The sequence below is a fragment of the Herpailurus yagouaroundi genome, unplaced genomic scaffold (genome assembly GCF_014898765.1).
Source record: "Herpailurus yagouaroundi ecotype Mexico unplaced genomic scaffold, PumYag 29, whole genome shotgun sequence".
Taxonomy (NCBI): domain Eukaryota; kingdom Metazoa; phylum Chordata; class Mammalia; order Carnivora; family Felidae; genus Herpailurus; species Herpailurus yagouaroundi.
In genome coordinates this window covers 59059316-59080263 of record NW_024412377.1, presented here as the reverse complement: position 1 = coordinate 59080263, position 20948 = coordinate 59059316, and the positions used below count along the sequence as shown (strand labels likewise).

At 37.6% G+C, this 20948-nt stretch overlaps 1 protein-coding gene across 3 annotated transcripts; it reads left to right on the top strand.

Moving 5' to 3' along the window:
* The first annotated feature begins 1195 nt into the window (after positions 1 to 1195).
* PANK3 (pantothenate kinase 3) lies at positions 1196 to 18812 on the top strand. 3 transcript variants are annotated; one of them, XM_040444362.1, is made up of 7 exons: positions 1196 to 1440; positions 9412 to 9764; positions 12050 to 12303; positions 13859 to 14035; positions 14677 to 14800; positions 16737 to 16862; positions 18104 to 18413. In XM_040444362.1, exons 1-7 carry the CDS (start codon positions 1413 to 1415, stop codon positions 18152 to 18154), a joined length of 1113 nt encoding a protein of 370 aa, XP_040300296.1. In that variant the 5' UTR covers positions 1196 to 1412; the 3' UTR covers positions 18155 to 18413. The 3 variants fall into 3 exon arrangements, with proteins under 3 accessions (XP_040300296.1, XP_040300302.1, XP_040300292.1); XM_040444368.1 differs by lacking the exon at positions 1196 to 1440 and adding an exon at positions 1838 to 1944 and having other exon boundaries at positions 18104 to 18812; XM_040444358.1 differs by lacking the exon at positions 1196 to 1440 and adding an exon at positions 9001 to 9318 and having other exon boundaries at positions 18104 to 18812.
* The last annotated feature ends 2136 nt before the right edge of the window (positions 18813 to 20948 follow it).

Sequence of the window (20948 nt, the reverse complement as noted above, 5' to 3'; positions counted from 1 at the left end):
ACTTGCTCCCTGGCAGTTTGTGTCCCTTCCTGTCCATAGTTACAATCCTTGTCTCATCCTCCATAAGAGAGGGGCAATAAAGCTCAATCATCCATTGCCAACTCTCAGACCATCTGTTGCCAAAGTCACTGAATTCCTGGTCAGCTTACTGGCGGACAGAGGTGGAGGGGAGGCCAGGAAAAGATGCTGAATGCCATCCCTTCCTGTTCCAGCTAGAAGACTCAGAAAATAGGGGGCATTGAGAAAGGGGTCTCTGGCTTTGCTGTGAGAACTGGAAAATCTAATTTTCTTCTCTGGAAATTTCCCCCTTTGGAAAGAGGAAGCTGGACTGCAGGGCCCCTGAAGGGACCACGGAACTGTGGCAAAGAGCACGTGTTTCCCAATTTATTTAACTCCTCAGGTCCCACCCCATCTTCAAAATGGTAGATAATAAAATAATTGTAGGCAGTTTACAAGGTTGCTCAATCGAACTAAATAATTCCACAAAAAGTGCTTAGCAGAGTGCCTAGGACATGGTACTTATTCCATAAATATTAATTATTATTTTTATTGCTATTATTAGTATTCCAACCCCATAACATTTGAGGTGTCTCTTAAGCCAGAGGGTCCCGTTGTGAATGACTTTAATTTACAAATGCAATCAACGGTCTGCCTAAAGAGCGGCGCTACAGCCCTGTGTTTAGTGCTTTCCACCGCCCAATGACCAGGTTTTCTACCTCCAGGGGAAGGCTGCGACTTACACAACAGCCATGACAGTACCTGCACAGACATAGTACCCTTCCCCTTCTTTTCCAGCCGCGGGGTGAAGCCTGAGCCCCAGACTTCCGCAGCCCGCCCAACTCAGCCACCATTGGTCGCCTCCTCGCTGGCGTGATTAAGGCCCCGCCCCTTCTCTCTGGGACCACGCTGAGGCGACCTCCGGAAGCGGAGGGGCCTCAGAGGAGGGACTGCGATGCAGCCTGGGCTTCGTAGTCCGACTGGAAAGCTGCAGCCAGAGACCGGGGCATCGCCATCCGGAGAACTACCATCCCCAGCAGCCGGCGGAGAGAGGAGGGGCTGGCGTCACGTGGGCGCTCGGCCTGGGCGGGCTATTTCTCAGTGCGGCGGCGGCGGCGGCGGCTCGGGGGACCGGGGCCTTTTGTTTGGAGCGGCTGCGGGGGGGCCCCGGAGCGGCGAGGCCGGAGGCCTTCCCCAGCTCGCTCGGTCCCGGCACACCCTCGAGGGGGTGGGGAGGCCGCCCCCTGGGCCGGGCCTCGCCTTAGGCGCCGCCGCCCCGCCCCAGGCCCGCCCCGCCCGGCCTGAGGGGAGGAACCGGCCGGGCCTTCCCGCGCGGCCGAGACACCTCCGGAGTCGACTCCACTACCCCCCGTGCTCCGGACCCGAGGCTGCCTTTGGTTCCTTAGGCAGACGCCATGAAGATCAAGGATGCCAAGAAACCCTGTAAGATGGGGGCTTGGGCCCCCCCGGGTTGGGAGAGCACTTTGGGCCCCGTGTAGAAGCGCCTTAGCGGAGCGGCGTTGTTCCCAGCCCGTCGGCCCTCGCAGGCGCCCGGCACGGGATGGGGGGGCGGAAGGACCATTTCAGCATCGGGGTCGAGGCTCCCTCTTCATTCCCCTGTGAGCGCGTGACGAACGCCTGCCGCCTCCTGGCCCTTTCCTCCCACTTCCTTCTCGAGATCTGGAAGGCACTTGGGGGAATTTTTGATTCGGGTTTTGCCAGACCAGACGGGAGCTATCAGTCCGCTGCCCCAGCTGGCTCTGAAGTCAGGTTGAAAATGGGTGTCATTTGCGCAGGGGCATTTACCGCCTCCCCCCCCCCCCTTTTTTTTTTTTACTGATTTCTGAGCTTCCAGCATGTGTCCTTGAAATCCTGGTGTGTTCCTGGGAGTTGTCACCGCTGTTACAATTAAAGCCTTTTTAAAACACGCCTGTAACCTACCAGCGGGTAATTGCTTTGGCTTGTTTTTGTTTAGAATAACAGCTAGATCGTGTTTGCTTGGAAAAAGAGACATAAAAGGATGAAAATCATAGGTATTCCCGCCGCTCAGGGCTAACCACTATTAATATTTTGGTGAATACTCAGATTTTTCTACGCCAGTATATATGTGCGAACTTTTTAATGAAACATTCTTTCCCATGTTTTAAACGAGCGTATCAACTTTCATTTGCTTCCTTTTATTTTTAGCCTTTTAAAAACCTTTACTCCTGTAAATAGCTTATTTAATCATTCATTGTGATTTCATACTAAGTACATTCTCCCAGAGCAACTAGGAATGTGGGGATGCATGCTTATTTCTTAGAGTTGTGTTGATAGTTCACAGTTTTTAGTGTCTCAAGAGATAAAACGGAGCACTGACACCTTCCCTTCTGGCCCATCAGGGTTCTTGTTACCTCAAGGGAGAGGCAACTTACTGCAGCACTCTGAAAACTATGGATTGTTATTTAAACGTGAGATAATTCATTCTTAATGTTACTGGTGAGGAAATTGAATTTATTTAGCCCCAGAGTAACTTTTCCAAGGCTATGCCAACCAACTCTGCTAATGAGGCTCAGGGCCCTAAGTGAACTCCTAGTCCAGTGTTCTTTTTTCTGCACCCATAGGGCATAGTTTAGTCTAAATACTTAAACACAAACCTTTCTGACGTGGTGATTTTATCTGCCTGATGAAGAAAATGTGTATTTTAACGATTTCTTGTGGTCTTTAAAGAGTACTTACTCAAGGGGTCTATAGAATAGTGATGGGAAGGTTTAAATGACAGTTAATAGAGAACCAGTTTTAATTTTCTTTACATTTGCTGAATTAAACTAACCTTGAACAGATGCAGTAACGTCGAACACTTGGACATGTTCCTTTAACACATACATTTTCCCTGCTTGTCTTAGAAGTTCCATTTGGTAAAATGAGTTGAACTTTGACAAGCTCATATTCTAACTCTTAGGGTATTTTCTTTTTGCAATGATGCTGATGTGTGATTTGTTAGATTTGGGCACACTTGTAATCAGGTATGAATGCTGCCTCTGTCAAAGGTGCTTCAGCAAAGATAATACGTAAAGGTTTATAAAATAAACTAAGTTGAGAAAGGAGCACCTGTTTTTTAGAAGTTGCTTATTACTGCTTAGGGGACAGTGCTGAAAGAGTCATGCTGAAACACTAGTCAGTTAATCGGATTTAGAAGTCTAAAGTGACATTTCCCGTTTCTTATACGTAAAAGGTGACTTTGCTGCTTCCTCAGTTCTTCACTGGGAAAGTAAAGAACATCTTGTTTTTGTGTGGGGGAAGTATTTCAATTATGAGCTATAAATATATAGAACTAGAAAGTGTCATTTCTGACGTTTCAAACCACTCCGATTAGGGAAAGATGTATTTGTGTTGTTTTTGAGTACTTGTATAGGGTTTTTTTTTTTTTATAATTATAAACTAAGTGAGCACTTCCTTTGTGTAAGGCACTCTTTACATGCATTGCAGCATTAAACAAGTGGCTTTAGCTTCACACTCTTACATTCACCTAAGGGTTAGAAAACATTGCTTTTAGATACAACACTAATATATTACAGGGTTAGAAACCAAATGCATGTATTTAACCAGAAAGTGAGAAAAAGAATCCGTTTCGTCCTCTAGTTGTATAAGGTTAGTGTTAATTCAACTCCAAGGGAAGGATGAAGTCAAACATGAACCTCGTGACAAATTTTTCTAGTGAAAAATTTTCTAGTTTTCTATGAAAACCTGAAAAATGGCAATGTTTGCTTGCTTTGCCTTATGTTTTTCACACTGCTTAAGTATTAGATGTTAAAAAGCCAATCACGGGTTCCTCTCTACCTGGACTGACCTGGACTGATCTCTTAAGATATATTCAGTCTTTGTTTTGCTTACCTTTGTGACATGAAGCCTGATTAACAAGGGGACAGTAAAAGATAAATTTTTTTAATTTGATGAGATAAAGGTTTTTGAATCTCTGCTTTGCTAACCGAACCTGAAGCTTTTGTCAAGACCAGAGAGAAGTATATGGCATATATGTGTAGTTTGGCCTGTTTGTAAATTGAATCATTGTTTAACAATTATCACTTCCAGTAGATAATAAGGTACAATTTAATATGATAGTTTCTAACATTCCCTTAGATGTACCTAATTTACCAAAGGAAAAAAAAAATCTTACGTGATGCTTTTCTAAGGAATTGTGACACTGAAGGTGTGAAGGTGATTATTTTCTTAGTCTATTTTGAAACACCAGCATTTTTATTTGGAGTGATTATTGGGAAGAGCAAAATGTCTTTTTTATCCAAGAAATTGAAGCATACTTGGAGTTTACCAGTGCACATTCCCATTTTAGAATTTTGTTTCTTAAAATAATCTAATGTCTTGAACATTTTCATCATTTGGTTTCTCTTTCTGCTAAAGAATAATTAAATCCTAATTTGGCATAGGATCCCTTTGGGCTGAAATCTGCATGGGGCCAGTAGCAATTAAATGGTTTGATAATGCTTCTCCTCCACCCCTTTACAATGCCTAGCAAGACACCAAACTCACATAACACAACTTACTAGAAATTAACAGTTTGCCCTGTGGCTAGATGTCTCCTGCAGTTTAATCATTTCAAAAGGTGACTGGACATGCAGGTTTCTTCATTCATGATCCACCCTGGTAAGGAAGATAATTCTTGGTAGCACTTTATGCTTATGGTAGTCCTGGATATTTTTGTTACAGGGAATTAATGGCAGCTCTTTTAGGCTTGGCTGAGAAATAGACTAGGAACTATTATTTTTTTGAAGTCCAAGTAAATCACAGGAGATTCTAGGAAAGTCTGGGGAAAGCAATGCATATTTGCCATCATCAAAGTACGTATTTGTATTTATGGAGTGTGTGCTTTGTTTTTTAAATGTGTGTTTTGGTTCATTTTCTTCTTTTACCTTGGCAGTGGAGAGTTTAATTCTCAAAGAATAAAAAAATATTTAGCTTATATGCAGTAAGTAGGCTGCTCATGCACTGGTGACCTACTTTTAACCTATCCCTTGGCTAAAAGCAACAAAGCTATAGGTATAGATACTTGCCTGACTTTTTAGAAAACTGATATTTTTATTACCTCATAAGCTATTAGTGGACCTGTGGTTCCACTATAATAACCTTATATTTGCTTCATGCTTTCATTGCAAATAAAGTTTGAGCTCCATGATCCTTTCCCCTCCTATTTTGGTCAGTGAGAAAATGTTTTTTTGTTTGTTTGTTTATTTTATTTTTATTTTTTTTTATTTATTTATTTTTTTAACGTTTATTTTTTGGGGGACAGAGAGAGACAGAGCATGAACAGGGGAGGGGCAGAGAGAAAGAGAGGGAGACACAGAATCGGAAACAGGCTCCAGGCTCCGAGCCATCAGCCCAGAGCCCGACGCGGGGCTCGAACTCACGGACTGCGAGATCGTGACCTGGCTGAAGTCGGACGCTTAACCGACTGCGCCACCCAGGCGCCCCAGTTTGTTTGTTTTTTTAATGTACTGAACAATGTAAAGATCAGATATTTGACCACTTACTAAATGATAGGAATGGGTCATAATTAAGGATTTGTGTTTTCTGTGGTGCATGCCTGGCTGGATCAGTTGTTAGAGCATGCAGTTCTTGATCTCTGGGTTGTGAGTTCCAACCCCATGTTAGGTGTAGAGATTACTTAAAAAATAAAATCTTTAAAAAGAAAGAAGAAGAAGAAGAACTTGTGTTTTCTGTGTTCTTACTGCCTTCTCCATACTTTTTGAATGTGATCCTCCCCACCTGCCCACATAAGGAAATGAATTCCAGAATTCTGCTGAGTTGAAAGGCTCACTAATACCAAAGGTGGCTGTTACCAGTTTTTTTTGTCAGTGGCAAGGCTGAGTTCTCTTTCAGTATCTACCTTTCTGATTTTAAGAAGAGAATTACCATAAGTGAGATTTACTAAGAAATAGAGGGAACATGTTATGTTCTAGATTGCACATGATGATGAGTGAGAAACTCATCATTTACAATCTAGTTACCCTTCCTTTAAGAACAGACATCTCCTAGGCTAGATTTGAGATGAATCTTGAGCTTTTTGCATTCATAATTTTAAAAGCCTACCTCTAGGCAATAACCGTTAAAGAAATTACATAGTTCTTCCAACTTAATCTGAGGTATTTGGAAGAACCTTCTGTTTCTTTAGTGTACAAAAGTGGCTACACAAAGATTTAAAATTGAATGGTAGGTGTGCCTGGAAAGCTCAGTTAGCTAAGCTTCTGACTTTTGACCTCAGCTCAGGTCTTGATCTCCCTGGGCTCCATGCTGGGCTTGAAGCCTACTTAAAGAGATAAAATTGAATGGTAGTACTCTGTTTCATAAATTTGTCGTTGTTGATGGTTGTTAGGTCATACATATTTTATATTCTTCAGCAATTAATGTAATTTAAAAGAAATAAGGGATTTGGTATACTGTAATAATAAAACAGCTTTGTTTACAAATGTTTTTTACTTTCTGTGTGGAGTTTTCCTTTTCAGATAGGACAAGTTTGGTTGTTTCATGCAAATAGATCAAGAAAAGCCTTTTATTTTTTTTTTTAATTTTTTTTCAACGTTTATTTATTTTTGGGTCAGAGAGAGACAGAGCATGAACGGGCGAGGGGCAGAGAGAGAGGGAGACACAGAATCGGAAACAGGCTCCAGGCTCCGAGCCATCAGCCCAGAGCCCGACGCGGGGCTCGAACTCACAGACCGTGAGATCGTGACCTGGCTGAAGTCGGACGCTTAACCGACTGCCCCAAGAAAGCCTTTTAAAAGAAGAAGAAGTGAAAGGTTTTTGTTTTTCGTTATCATTTTAATGATAATTACACCTAAACAGTCATTTTCTGTCTCTGAGAAAGAACTGTTTAACACTTTCTTGCACCCAATCCTGTTTCATTCACAAACAGGATTTCATTCTGTGAGCCTTTCTGTTGCCTACTCCACAGTTCCGTGTTTTGGAATTGGCCGTTGCCCTTTGAGGTCAAAAACCTTAGTGCTAACCACACAGGTTTAGAAAAGTAGAAAGTTTCTTCCTCCCCAGTATTTTTATATGTAAACTTCAAATATCTTCCTAGGCAGTAAGTAAGGTTCTTTTAAAAATTATGGTTTCATGTAAGAATTAAAAGTTCTTCACATAAGTGTTAATTGTTTTTTTTTTTTTTTTTCTTTCAAGAATGGCAGTGTTCACTTATTTATAAGCCTGGGAGTAGGCAGGGACTTCTGACTAAAAATAAAAATAAAATGAACTTTGAACTTGGTAATGTTTCAGCGTTATAGTTTGCGTGGAAGTAACATTTTTATTTGTATATTTTAACACCTGACAAAGGCATAGAAAGAAAGACTATAAACTTAAACAACTTTTAAAGTATTTTGAATTTTGGAAAATAAAAGCTTTTAGCTCAATAAAACTCACCTTGTAGAAACTTTTCTTTTTTTTTTAATTTTTTTTTTCAATGTTTATTTATTTTTGGGACAGAGAGAGACAGAGCATGAACGGGGGAGGGGCAGAGAGAGAGGGAGACACAGAATCGGAAACAGGCTCCAGGCTCCGAGCCATCAGCCCAGAGCCTGATGCGGGGCTCAAACTCGGGGACCGCGAGATCGTGACCTGGCTGAAGTCGGACGCTTAACCGACTGCGCCACCCAGGCGCCCCTGTAGAAACTTTTCTATCCCAAAATATACTTTACATAGCAGCAATGATTTGCACACCCACCCCCATGAAATCTAGAATCAAGCATCAATCAAATCAATCATTTTGGTTATATAATCTCAGAAGCATTCCTATGTTTTATCTAATATCCATTGAAAAGTGTCCTAACTGCATATCTGTTCAACAGTTTGGGAAAATTCTGAAGGCATCTCTGATTTATTGGATCAGTAAAGCTACTCTGTATTGTTTTCTTTTAAGACACAGTTGCTGTGAATATCCCCTTTGTAACTGTTAGTATTGCTACTTCCTAGTAGGGATTGAAAAATTGAGAAACTTTAGCCTGTTTCTTTTACTACATCTTAGTTATTTATAAAAACATAGGCATAAAAGCATAATGCCTCTTTGGGGTCTTACTGCCACCCAGATTATGGTCTTACATCATTTTACAATTTTTTTAAAGAAGTTTCTATTTTAAGATTGTCTTTAATGTAGACCTATATCTGCAACTTAGGTTTCCAATACAAAAACAGGCTAGAAAGAAAGAAAAGGAAAGAAAGAAAAGTGAGCTCTTTCTCCAGAAAAAGATAAGAATTACACTTCCTCATATTTAATATTAATTTCAGTAAATGTAAAATTCTGTAATGGAGAAATATATAGAATCCTATCTTGCTGAATTGTATGTTCCTGGTTTCTAATAGTCACACATAACAAAAACACTAATATTTAAGAAACAGAATTTTAGAGGGAACTAGTCGTCTTTGACAACTTATACATAAAAACCTGTTATATATTTTATTCTGAGGCATTTTGTAATGTATGTATTTAAATATTAAATTATTTTGAGTATCATCTTGTTTAAGAGATGAATAGAGAGAATAGAAACAGACCTTAAAGAAACTTGGATTCAGAGAAGTTAATGGCTTTTCTAAAGTCATATAGTCCAGTTAGTGAAAGAGCACCAAGTCCCAACTTACCTACCCAAATGATAGAACTGGCTGCCCACATATGCCCCAGGTAGACTTATCTTCAATATTATTAACAGCTAATTTTATTAACCAGATGTACCAAAGAAACCTAATGCTTAATGAGAAAGAATAAGATTTTTTTTTTTTCAACGTTTATTTATTTTTGGGACAGAGAGAGACAGAGCATGAACGGGGGAGGGGCAGAGAGAGAGGGAGACACAGAATCGGAAGCAGGCTCCAGGCTCTGAGCCATCAGCCCAGAGCCTGACGCGGGGCTCGAACTCACGGACCGCGAGATCGTGACCTGGCTGAAGTCGGATGCTTAACCAACTGCGCCACCCAGGCGCCCCAATAAGATTTCTTTTTAAGGAGGTACTTTTACCTTGGGTTACTTGAAGTAATTATAGGCCAATTTTACTATGTTAAAATGTTACTAGAAACATTATCAAGTCCTAGGTGGTGACCTATTTATTAAAACAGAATTGTTCCAAATTTTTCCTGATCCCCTGCGGAATATGGTAAGTATTTAATAAATGAAAAGGAATGCCTACCTGACCAGGAATTAAAAGGCCCTGGACCAGCTCTAAGCATCCTATGTTACAGAGTTTTAGAAAATATACAAAGTAATCCTTCAAATGGAAAAAGTTGAGTTGCACATAGAAGATGCATCTTACCCCAAAAATATTACTGACTGCATGATTCAGAGTAAGCGAAATTTGTGGCTAATTAACTAGTTTCTAACTAATTTGTGTTTCTAAAACCAATGTAGGTAAAGTTATTACTTTTTTTAATCCACAGCTTTCCCATGGTTTGGCATGGACATTGGGGGGACTCTAGTAAAGCTCTCCTATTTCGAACCTATTGATATCACAGCAGAGGAAGAACAAGAAGAGGTTGAGAGCTTAAAAAGTATCCGGAAATATTTGACTTCTAATGTAGCATATGGATCCACTGGTATTCGGGATGTACACCTTGAACTGAAGGATTTAACACTTTTTGGCCGAAGAGGGAACTTGCACTTTATCAGATTTCCAACCCATGACCTGCCTACTTTTATCCAAATGGGAAGAGATAAAAACTTCTCAACATTACACACGGTGCTATGTGCTACAGGAGGTGGTGCTTACAAATTTGAAGAAGATTTCCGCACAGTAGGTATCTGTTACTCAAAGCCAAACATTGATACCCATTCTCTTTAATTTTTAAAACATGAGTCTAGGTTTCCTTCCATCTTACATGTTTCTTAGATTAGTTGCCCCTGCTTGGATACAGAGGAAGTTTATATTCATGACAAGCTTTTCATCTGGGACACGTTTTTGGTGGTGGGGGGTGGGGTGGGAGGGGGCAGAGGGAGACAGTCTCAAACAGGCTCCGCTCTCAACGTAGAGCCCAACATGGGGCTCCATCTCATAACCTTGAGACCATGACTTGAGCCAAAATCAAGAGTAAGACATTTAACCAACTGAACAACCTAGGCACCCTTCTTTTGGGGCACTTAAACACCTTTATAGACTAAAAAATCACCCAGATTTGGCCTTATTGTACATAATGTTTGGTAAAACCTGCGAGGTTTAGGGACTGTTACAAAGCTACAATAAGAAGAAATTTCAGTGAATTTGGTAGTGTACGAAGCCAGATATAAGTGGGGTTTGAATTATTTTCACTATTACTGTCCTGTGTTTGCATTGCTCTTTGTTATTACTCATATAGCCCTCTCTCCTAGGGCCATCCCCCTCCCCCAAAGAAAAACAGCTGAAGCCAGTGTCTTTTGACTAGTAGACATCTGAATGAAAGTCCCTATTACCTCCTTTTCCTGATTTTATCTGTCAACATTACCATGGTCTTGTCTCAAAGAGTGCCATTTGGAAATGGCAAATGTAAGCATTGATTTATGTGCTAGTGGGGGTTTGCCAAGCTTCTAGTTCTTTCCATTAGAGTAAAGATTAGAAAGTTGGCATTTGGGGCTACTGAAATTTGTTTTCTGTGAAAATATGCAAGTGGACCGTTTAATTTCTTAAATTTATATAAGAAAAATCTTAATAGAACATAAGTGATCACTTACATGGCTCATATAACATAAGCCCCTTAAACTTTGGGATAGTTTAAAAGTCTAAATTTTATTAATTCTTTTATTTTGATGGATAATACTGATTTGTTTTCAATTTATTGAATAATTTGAACATAAATTTCATAAATTTGAGACCAGTTTGCTTGGACATGAGATATTTGGTGTTTAATATTCTTACCAAAAGCAGTGTCCTTGATGCCAGCTTTCATTTCACCTGGCCACTATCAATATTTTCTAGTGATGAAGTTCTGTAATAACTTTCCTGTTGATGCTCCATCATTTATTAAGCTAATAATTGAGCATGTAGTATATGTCAGGTATTACTGGAAATAAGACACAGTCTTAGCCCCGAAAGAATGTAGTAGTCTAGACCACACAAATGATTTAAAAGTAAAAGTACTGTGTCTGATAATTAACGCTATTGCTGTGAAAAACAGTGCCACGGGAACACCAGAGTAGTGTGGTACCTAACAAGTTCTGGATAACGAAAGCTTCCCAGAGGAAGTGATCTCTAAGCCGAGATTTTATTACAAATACTTTATAACATTCTTTACTAACCTGAAGTAAGTTTAATAATTTCAAACTAGTACTCAAAGTATAATATAGAGACAGGAAATGAAGTTATTTATATATTGGTAGATTTCTCTAGTAGGATCACATAAAAGGGGCATAATGAAATAGTTAGATACTGGCACTTAGATATACATTCACCGTAAATTCTAAAGCCACAAATGCTAACAGATTGATATGGAAGTCCAGTATTTCCTCAGTTTATATAATGGTTGCATTCCTAGCAAATTTAGTGTATATATATTAAAACCATATAAAGAATATTTTATGTTTACATAGGCATGGATAATTATAAACAAATTTTCCTACTGCTACCTACAAAAATGTCTGTCAGAACAGTGAAAGATAGAGCAGGAATGGGATATTTCTTTGTTTTGCACAACTGCCCCACTCACTGGAGTTGTGCCCCACTCATTTGCACAACTGCCCCACTCATCTGACATCACAAGTCCCTGCCCATTAAATGTTAGTTTGGTTCTTTTCTCCTCTCTATCTTTGTGAAAACTGAAAATCCCCACAAATACCTCCAGAGGTAATTCTTTTCTCCTCTCTATCTTTGTGAAAACTGAAAATCCCCACAAATACCTCCAGAGGTAATACCACCATCACCAAGAATCATAGGACTAAGAGATGTTGACACAAAACAAGTGGAAATGTATAGATGATTTTGAAGTTTTATAAAGTATGTGAAAATTATACAGTGCATTTGAGTCAAATATTTTTAATACTGTCCCTTGTTCACTTTGTACAACTTTTTTGGTGTTTTTGTGTGTTTTTGTTTTTGTTTTTGTTTTACAGATTGGAAACCTCCACCTGCACAAACTGGATGAACTTGACTGCCTTGTAAAGGGCTTGCTGTATATAGATTCTGTCAGTTTCAATGGACAAGCAGAGTGCTATTATTTTGCTAATGCCTCAGAACCTGAGCGATGCCAAAAGATGCCTTTTAACTTGGATGATCCCTATCCACTGCTGATAGTGAACATTGGTTCAGGAGTCAGTATTTTAGCAGTCCATTCCAAAGACAACTATAAACGAGTAACCGGGACAAGGTAGTAACCTTTTTGTTCTTATTGCAGCATTCATGTTGTTTTATACACAGAAGTTGTGAACTCATATTAATGCCAGCCTTTAACATGTATTTATGCAATAGAAAAAAAAGGTAGATGTGTAAGTAGAAGTTAAAGTGTTATAGATAATTTTGTTTCATAAGGTATGTGTGTAAAGACTCAAACTGAAATCATTATTTATATTTGCTTAGCAACAGTTGGCACTAAACTTTCCACAATTGTAAGAGGGAATTTTTATCTGGAATGATTCCAGGGACTTTTTTATTTTCCAAAGCATTCTTCTCTCCTTTCACTATTTTATAGATATATTTAAGCCTAATGCTTGACACTGGTTAGCTTGCATGCTGATTGGATTAGATTCATATTTAAGTGTTGTGTTAGACAACATTATGATAATTCTTATAGGATGAATTGAACATAAGCTCTTTATGGAATAACATTAATGTTCCAAATATACCAGTGTTTTCTATAATGCCTGAAGTATTGTCAAATGAAATTTTTAAATTGTCCTTATGATTCTGATATATACTTTATCAGCTTTTAAGGAGGGTAGAGACTCCTTTTTATTTGAGGAAGAAAGATTTTGGGGTTTATGAAAAATACTCATTTCCATTTTAAAGTAGTGCTCTTATTAAAGTGATACATAATATTTTTGTTCGTTTTAATTAAACTGCCCCCCTCATGGAGCTCAGACTCACAACTCTGAGGGTCACATGTTCTGACTGAGCCAGCCAGGCGCCCCTAAGTGATCCTTAAATTAGTATTTTATATCTATGGTGGCTAAAAATCTACCTCTTTTGTGATGCTCTATGCCAGAGAATTACAGGGAAGTATTACCTACTGCAGTCAATTCTAAAAGAAATTAAGTCTAGTTAACTAAATTCCAGCAGTGACCAGGAATAGAGTCTGTTAGAAATTGAGGTGAAACTGAGGAACAAAGGTTTTGATTTTAGGGGTTAGACATTTCATTTTATCAGCATATCCAAAAGAATAACAGAACCAAGTAAATTTCTGGCATTAACATATTGACCAGACTGACAAAAATTTTCTCACCATATTCATTTCTGGGTCACATTAAATGCTTATGTATCACAGTGAATTGATTTCAGCCTTGTCAGACCAAGTAAATAGACCTTTCACTAAATCATTTCCTGGAAACCATTTAGAGTTATAAATTTTCTCCTTTTAATTCATATAGTAATTTTTAACATTTAAACTGTTTTTTCACACACATAAAAGCATTTATTTTTTGGCAATTACAAAGTGTAAGGAATTGGTAAAGATAATAGAAGATATAAAATATCTCTTCCATCCTCATGATGCTTCCACCAAGTGATTATCTTTCCCTTTGGTTTATTTCATCTGACAAATTTGGCTTTGCTAGGCATTTTTCTTACCTTCATTATGTTGATTTCAGCACTTGGCATTAGCAATATGTTCTTTCTTTGTGTTTGTTGAATATATGAATACTCTGATTTTTACTCTGGAGGAAGAATACAGTGTATAAATGTAACTTACCCAGTTTTATTTTCTTTAGCCTTGGAGGAGGTACCTTTCTGGGTTTATGCTGTCTGTTGACTGGCTGTGAAAGTTTTGAAGAGGCTCTTGAAATGGCATCCAAAGGTGACAGCACCCAAGCCGACAAACTGGTCCGTGATATTTATGGAGGAGATTATGAAAGATTTCGTCTGCCAGGTTGGGCTGTAGCATCTAGGTAACTTTAATATTTATGTTGTAATGAAAGTTGCCTATTTAGTTTTTAGAAAGCAATATATTAGGAAGTTGTAAGGAGGCTTTCTTACTCTTAACCCAGTTTAGGTTCCAAGTTTTGAACATTCATGTAGTTTAAAAATTAGATACACATTAAGAAGTCTCCCAGGTATATACCCTATAGGAAACCATTTTTATTCTTGTGCATCCTTTCAGTTTTTCTTGATGCAAATGTAAATACATATCCTTATCCTCCCCTTACTTAGAAGGTAACTTTCAAAAGGTAATATTTGTATACTACCATACAGCATACTGTATATACTCTTCATTAGGCAAGATATCCTAGTCTATCTGCTGGCCTCCCACCCTACCTTCATTTCTCTCTCTTTCTCACCTTCTTTTCTCCCCCTTCCCTTTTCCTCTCCCCCCCCTTATTAACAGCTTCTTGGTATTTTATTGTGTGGGTTTATCAAAGTTTGTTGGATGTTTTGGTGGTTTCCAGTATTTTGCTGTGTATAGTTCAATGGGTCAGTCAGTAACCTTGTTAACATGCATTATTTTGTACATACCACATTTATCTGTAAGATAAATTCCCAAAAATGTTGATTATCAGCAGAATTGATTTTGTCTTTCATTTCTTTGCAGTTTTGGGAATATGATTTATAAGGAGAAGCGAGAATCTGTTAGTAAAGAAGATCTAGCAAGAGCAACTTTAGTTACTATCACCAATAACATTGGGTCTGTGGCACGAATGTGTGCTGTTAATGAGGTAAAAAAATTAACTATATGGAAAATGTGGATTGAAATTTTATTTATGTACAGCAGGGCTTCTTTATGTTCCTTAAGGAGGTCTCTAGGATTGAGGTTACTCATCTCTGTTAAATCCCAAGGCTCATTAGCTAAATGTCATGTGTACCCGCTTATTGTTATTTGTAAAGAAAATAGCAGATAATTCAAATTGGAAGGAGGACAAATAGATATTTATATTTCAAACTTATCTAGAAGCTTTTCCAGAAATATACCACCTAAATCTCTTGAAGATAGAAAATTCTTTTTTCAAACATAGGACATTTTTGAGGTAACTACTGAAGGAGGGTTTGGTTTTGTTTTTTGGATTTTTTTTTTTTTTTTTTTTTGCTGTTAATGTTGCATTTGATTAGCAAAGTGCTTGGAAGTTTTCTTATTGCCTTTGGCTTCTTTACAGTGCTGCCTTGTTGCATATGGATCAAGCAGCATTGTACAGGGCTATGAAGGCATTGAGACTTGTTCTTCACATGCAATTTGAATGATACATACTTATGAAAAACATAGATTTATCTTGTAGATTTGCCTCACTGTTGGGTTATTTTTATATGAAGGAGAGTAAATACACAGTTCTGCCTTCATGTAATAGATGTATTTGCCCATTTAATTTTTGTAAATATCAAATACTTTAAATGAATTGGAAATTTTGCTTTTTGAGGGAATCCTTCATTTGTTCATTCATTTATTCATTGTGGAGTACCTTGTACCAGGTATTTTTCTAGGCACTAGGGATATATTAGTGAAAAAAACAAAGACCCCTGACTTTGTGGAGCTTCCATCTATTCTAGTGATAGAGTAAATTTTTTAGTATATGTTAGGTAATAAATGCTACTTTTTACAAAAAGAAAACCAAACAAGATAAAGAGAATGGCAGAAGTCAGATTGCTGAGTAGTTTGCTTGTTAAAGGAAGGCTTTATTGAAAATGTGACCCTTGGATAAATATTTAGAGGAGGTAAGATAATCATGCATATTATTCTGTGTTAAAATCCAGAGTTCTAAGTGTCTCAATAACAGTTTAGTAAGTTGGTGGTAAGAGCCACTAACAGGTGTTTTAACCCAGGTTTGGGGAATATTTCACTTTTGGGGGCAGACAATATTCTGGGACCTTTTTTCTTAGCCCTGTAGATCTATTTAGATTTTCACTGGCCACTTAATAGTAATTAAGGCCATAGCATACACTATCCAAACTCAGTGTGCAAAAATGTATACTCAGAAGTCAATATATTGTGAGAATAGAAAACGTTTTGGAGATTGAAACACTAGTTCCTCCATCTAAGATTTCCTTCAAGGTATCTAGGGAACTAAATTAGTGAGTTGCATCTTAGCAGAGAGTAACTTGATGGGTTAGGCAGGGCCAGAGATGCTGGAAGCCTCAAGTTTACAGTGTTTTATTTCTAAACACATTTAAAATACTCTTCCTTGGTTTCTCTCCTTTAATCTCAATAATATTTCTCCAAATTACTTTCTTAATAGGTTATTTATTGGCCATTTTCAAAAACAAGTCTCATCTAAAATCATTTACTAGGGTCTTTCGAGAACTTTTCTTTTTTAATAGACTATATTTTTTAGACAAGTTTTAACTTCACAACAAAATTGAGTGGAAAATACAGAGTTCCCACATATACTCTTGAACCCCACTATCACCCAAAGCCCATAGTTTACATTTTGGCTTACTCTTGGTATATATTCTATGGATTGTGACAAATGTGTAGTGATATGTCCTGAACTAAATTTTAAATATTCAGGATTATGGAGGTATATGTACCAGGAATGTAATAGACACTAAAAAAAGGTAGTGGCTAATTATATTTTTAAGTGGAGATTTTTTAAACCCTACTGTATTATAAAATGTACTTGATAGCTCTTATTTCAGGTCATTTTATTTGTTCTTTTCTTTTAGAAAATAAACAGAGTTGTCTTTGTCGGAAACTTTTTACGTGTCAATACTCTCTCAATGAAACTTTTGGCATATGCACTGGATTATTGGTCAAAAGGTCAACTGAAAGCATTGTTTCTAGAACACGAGGTATGATAGGAAAATGATGTTTTGTGAATTTTAATAGTATGCTTTTTTTATATGCAAGTTTTATATATTGCTTCTTGCTGTGTACTTAGAAGTATAAAACTGCGATTTACTAAATAGTATATTGAGTCCCACACTTCAGTTTGAATTGGGGAGATAGGGGTTACTATAACCCCCATAAAGGTTACATGGCCCATTAATGCAGGCACCCCATTAAGATGGAGTTTCCCACTTCTTCTGACCTGACCAAGAGAGAGCAGTATTAGATCTTATAAACTCCTTAAATATTGGGATTGCTTGTGTACTTAGTGGATTTCTTTTGTTAAATTGTTTTCTTTTGTTTTTTTTTTCCTCCCTTGAAATAACAAATATTAAATGTGAACAACACAAAAATATATAATTTAGCAGTGAAAATTTTTAAAATTCTTAATCCTCCCATCACAACCTCACCCCCACCTCCAGAGGTGACCACTGTTAAAATTTTGGAGTTTATTCAAGATTTTTTTCCTATTCTTTCACTACATCCATTTATTCTGATCTGAAAATATCAGTTCATGTAATATTTTGGGTTAAGTAAATTTACCTTGAATTATTTTGTTTCTGGTCAAGTGGACATATTAATAACTTTAATAACACATATTCAGAGTTTTCCCTTATAAGTGTCTGTTTCATTGTCTCTGCTCTCACCCTGTAGTTGAGAATGGTGTCCTGCTGTGCAGGCTCCGCATGGCATGCTGTATGCTGTGAGGATGACACATGAACAAAAGGAATTGCGTTTGAGGAAAAGGGGCAAGAGGGGTACAGACTTGCAGCAATAACCTTAGAAGCTTTTTAATGTCTAAGAGCAATACTTTAAAAATAGGTATTTCAGGGGTACCTGGGTGGCTCAGTTGGTTAAGCATCTGCCTCTTGATTATGGCTCAGATCATGATCTCACCGTCATGAGATCAAGCCCCAGTAGTCATGAGATCAAGCCCCAGTCGGGGGCGTGGAGCCTGCTCAAAATTCTGTCTCTGTTCTTTTCCCGTGGGTGCTCGCGCTCGCTCTCACGTGCGTGCGCGCACTCTCTCTCTCTCTCTCTCAAAAGCACGTATTTCATATTTTCAGATATTAACTGATAACACAAATGGGTAGATTTCCAAATAGATGTTCTTAAATTATAATAAATATCTGTTCCTAATAATGAATATTGTATGCTAATTTAAAAGCTAGACTGCATTAATAATTGTTTTTAAATTATACAGGGATACTTTGGAGCAGTTGGTGCACTTCTTGGGCTGCCAAATTTCAGCTAAAAAGCATCCGGTTTCTCTCTGCTAATAAATGTCATCCAAGAGGAACTGAAAACCAGAGGCATCATTACTGGGAACCAAAGGATAACAGAGTAGCACTACTGCTGTTGATTTTTAAATGTCAGAATGGTAAGCTGCTGAAAGTTGCCATATTAAAAGAGAGCTTGGTAACGTGAAGTATTTCTAATTGAAATGCTTTCCCTTCTGTATATAACCAGTGTTAAATCCTTAAATGCAATACAGCCTCTGATTCTTGAGCTTCCTCTGAGAAGATTTTCTATTTATTTTATGTAGCCGACATTGCAGTACTGTATGCTCAAACACAAATCTTAAAAGTCTCAGAAATGTTTAGCTCCTGAAAATAATTGAATCTGAATAAGTGTGTTCTATGTGTTTTGGTTCCTAGTAAGTGGACAGTAACATACTCTGTATCAAACTTATTGAAATGGCTATCAAAGATGATCATTTTTATGTGATTTTAGAAATGTTAAGGCAATATTAATTTTTCATTATTGTAGTTTTGTCAGCATTTCCCCCGGCCAAAAAAGCACGTTTATGTGATCTTTTCCCAGACATACAAGCTTTTTCAAATGGTATAATTTAATTAGAATACTATTGTTAAATATTAGCCTGAATTTTAAAATGAATCCTAGAAAATGCACATAATTGGTGATATTGCACTTCCTGTATTTTTTAAGTTAATCATTATATTTAAAAATGTTTCATATTTTTTAATTGGAGGCTCAATTACTTATTTGAAAGTCCATTTAATGAAGTCCCAGGACTCTTCTAGTAGAGTATGTTTTGTGTGCATTGATAGAAGTCTGCGATCTTTCTGTACCACATTTATCTTGGGCCCAAACTGAGTCATTTCTGTTTAATTAGGTCTGACCATCAAAACTACAGACTTTAATCTATTATGAACAGCAACCAAATCATATTCTAAAGAGATGTGATGGAAATCTGAAATATGAATGGTTTTGAAACTGTAGGAGTCTGAGGCAGTATTACAGAATTCTAAAAAGATCAGTGTTTTACCATTTTGGTAATAGAGGCATTATAGTTTCAAAATTTGTAAGTCCTTTTGCCTTGGAATTTGTTCTCTATTTTGAAGTCATTTTTTATAATGTTACAAATCTTTTCAGATTTTTACTTTGGCAGCAACATTTTGGAGGTCCTGTAGTTCAGCGAATACTCAAGACCATTACTTAATGGTTTACAAAGTAGACTTGGAGAAAATATTCACCTCCTTAAATTACCAGTAAATCTGGATGTACTTGGAAGAGCTTAAAAATTGTGTATATTACAGGAAGAAAGAAGTATTAGTATGTTTTTATAGAACATAATTTTGCTCCATAAAGAACAATTTGCAGCAGAGGTGCTGGACATTTCTCCTTATAGTTTTCAAATTTTGTGCTCAAATATTTAAAATTCAGTTTTATTTATCTAAAGACATGAACATATGAACAATAGGAGTGAATACTTAGAGGAAAAAGCATGCAAGGTAATGTTTTGGAATTTAGAATATTTGGAACTTGGCATTCATGTTCGGTCAGTAAGCCACTCTGAAACCCGACAGTGACTAAACATCTGTGACTTTACTGTTTCCGTTGTTGTGGTTAGATCTTTCTGTCACTACAAAAAGCTACATGTTCATTTTATTTTAGAATTTTGTGATTTGGACATTTGTACAAAAAGTTTTTATTTTTAAATGATAATTTCACATTGTATCTTGTGGCAAACTACATTACCAGCTGTAGATTTAGGACTGTGTTTAAGAAAGAAATGGAGGGATGCCTTGCTGGCTTAGTCGGTTGAGTGTCTGACTCTTGGTTTCGGCTCAGGTCATGTTCTCACAGTTTGTGATTTTGAACCCTGTGTCAGGTTATGCACTGCTAGCATAGAGCCTGCTTGGGATTTTCTCTCTGCCTCTCCACCACTCACATTCTCTCTCTCTCAATAAATAAAAACTTAAAAAAGAAAGAAAAGAAAATGGAATGGTCAGGGTCCATGTAAGTTAATTTGATCAATGCTCTGGTTAATCTGAGAATGTGGTTCATACTTTGTGTCCTTTGAAACTGAAATTTCCTATTAAAATGCATATAAAGTGAACAACCCTTTCAGCACTGTTACTCTTGGCCATTCTCATGTATAGTCAAGAATTACCTGAGTAATAAGAATGAACACAGAGTTGTGATCCAGACTGCCAAGATTATGTTTTTTTAAACATAATCTCATGAAATTCTTTGTAAGCATACAGTGGTAAATAGGTTTGGTTCTAAGCCCAAACAGCATAATGCCTCAGAGCTCTATTTCTATTAGGCTATACTGTTTAAGAACATAAAGTGTGAGCAGTATGTAATTTTATATTTTCTAGCAGGCATATTTAAAAAGTAAAAAGAAACAGGTGAAAATCATTTTGATTATATATTTCTTCTTGACCCAGTATATCTGGTATGTTACTGTTTCAACGTATAATCAATATAAAATGTTATTTAGGAGATACTGTACCTTTTCTTTTCTTTTTTTTTTTTTTTTTTACTTTGCCTTCAAAACCAGTGTGTATTTACACTTAATAGCACATGTCAGTTTAAGCTAACCACATTCCAGGTTCTCAGTAGCCACATTTGAGTAGTAACTACTGTGGGGCGCCTGGGTGGCGCAGTCGGTTAAGCGTCCGACTTCAGCCAGGTCACGATCTCGCGGTCCGTGAGTTCCAGCCCTGCGTCAGGCTCTGGGCTGATGGCTCGGAGCCTGGAGCCTGTTTCCGATTCTGTGTCTCCCTCTCTCTCTGCCC

What these genes read in the sequence shown, in the direction of transcription:
- PANK3 (XM_040444358.1), top strand. Translation starts at nt 9,249, where the DNA reads ATGGAAAAAGTTGAGTTGCACATAGAAGATGCATCTTACCCCAAAAAT. An exon ending in TTGAAGAAGATTTCCGCACA is followed by an intron (nt 9,765 to 12,049) that starts GTAGGTATCTGT and finishes TTTGTTTTACAG; the next exon opens with ATTGGAAACCTCCACCTGCA. An exon ending in AAACGAGTAACCGGGACAAG is followed by an intron (nt 12,304 to 13,858) that starts GTAGTAACCTTT and finishes TATTTTCTTTAG; the next exon opens with CCTTGGAGGAGGTACCTTTC.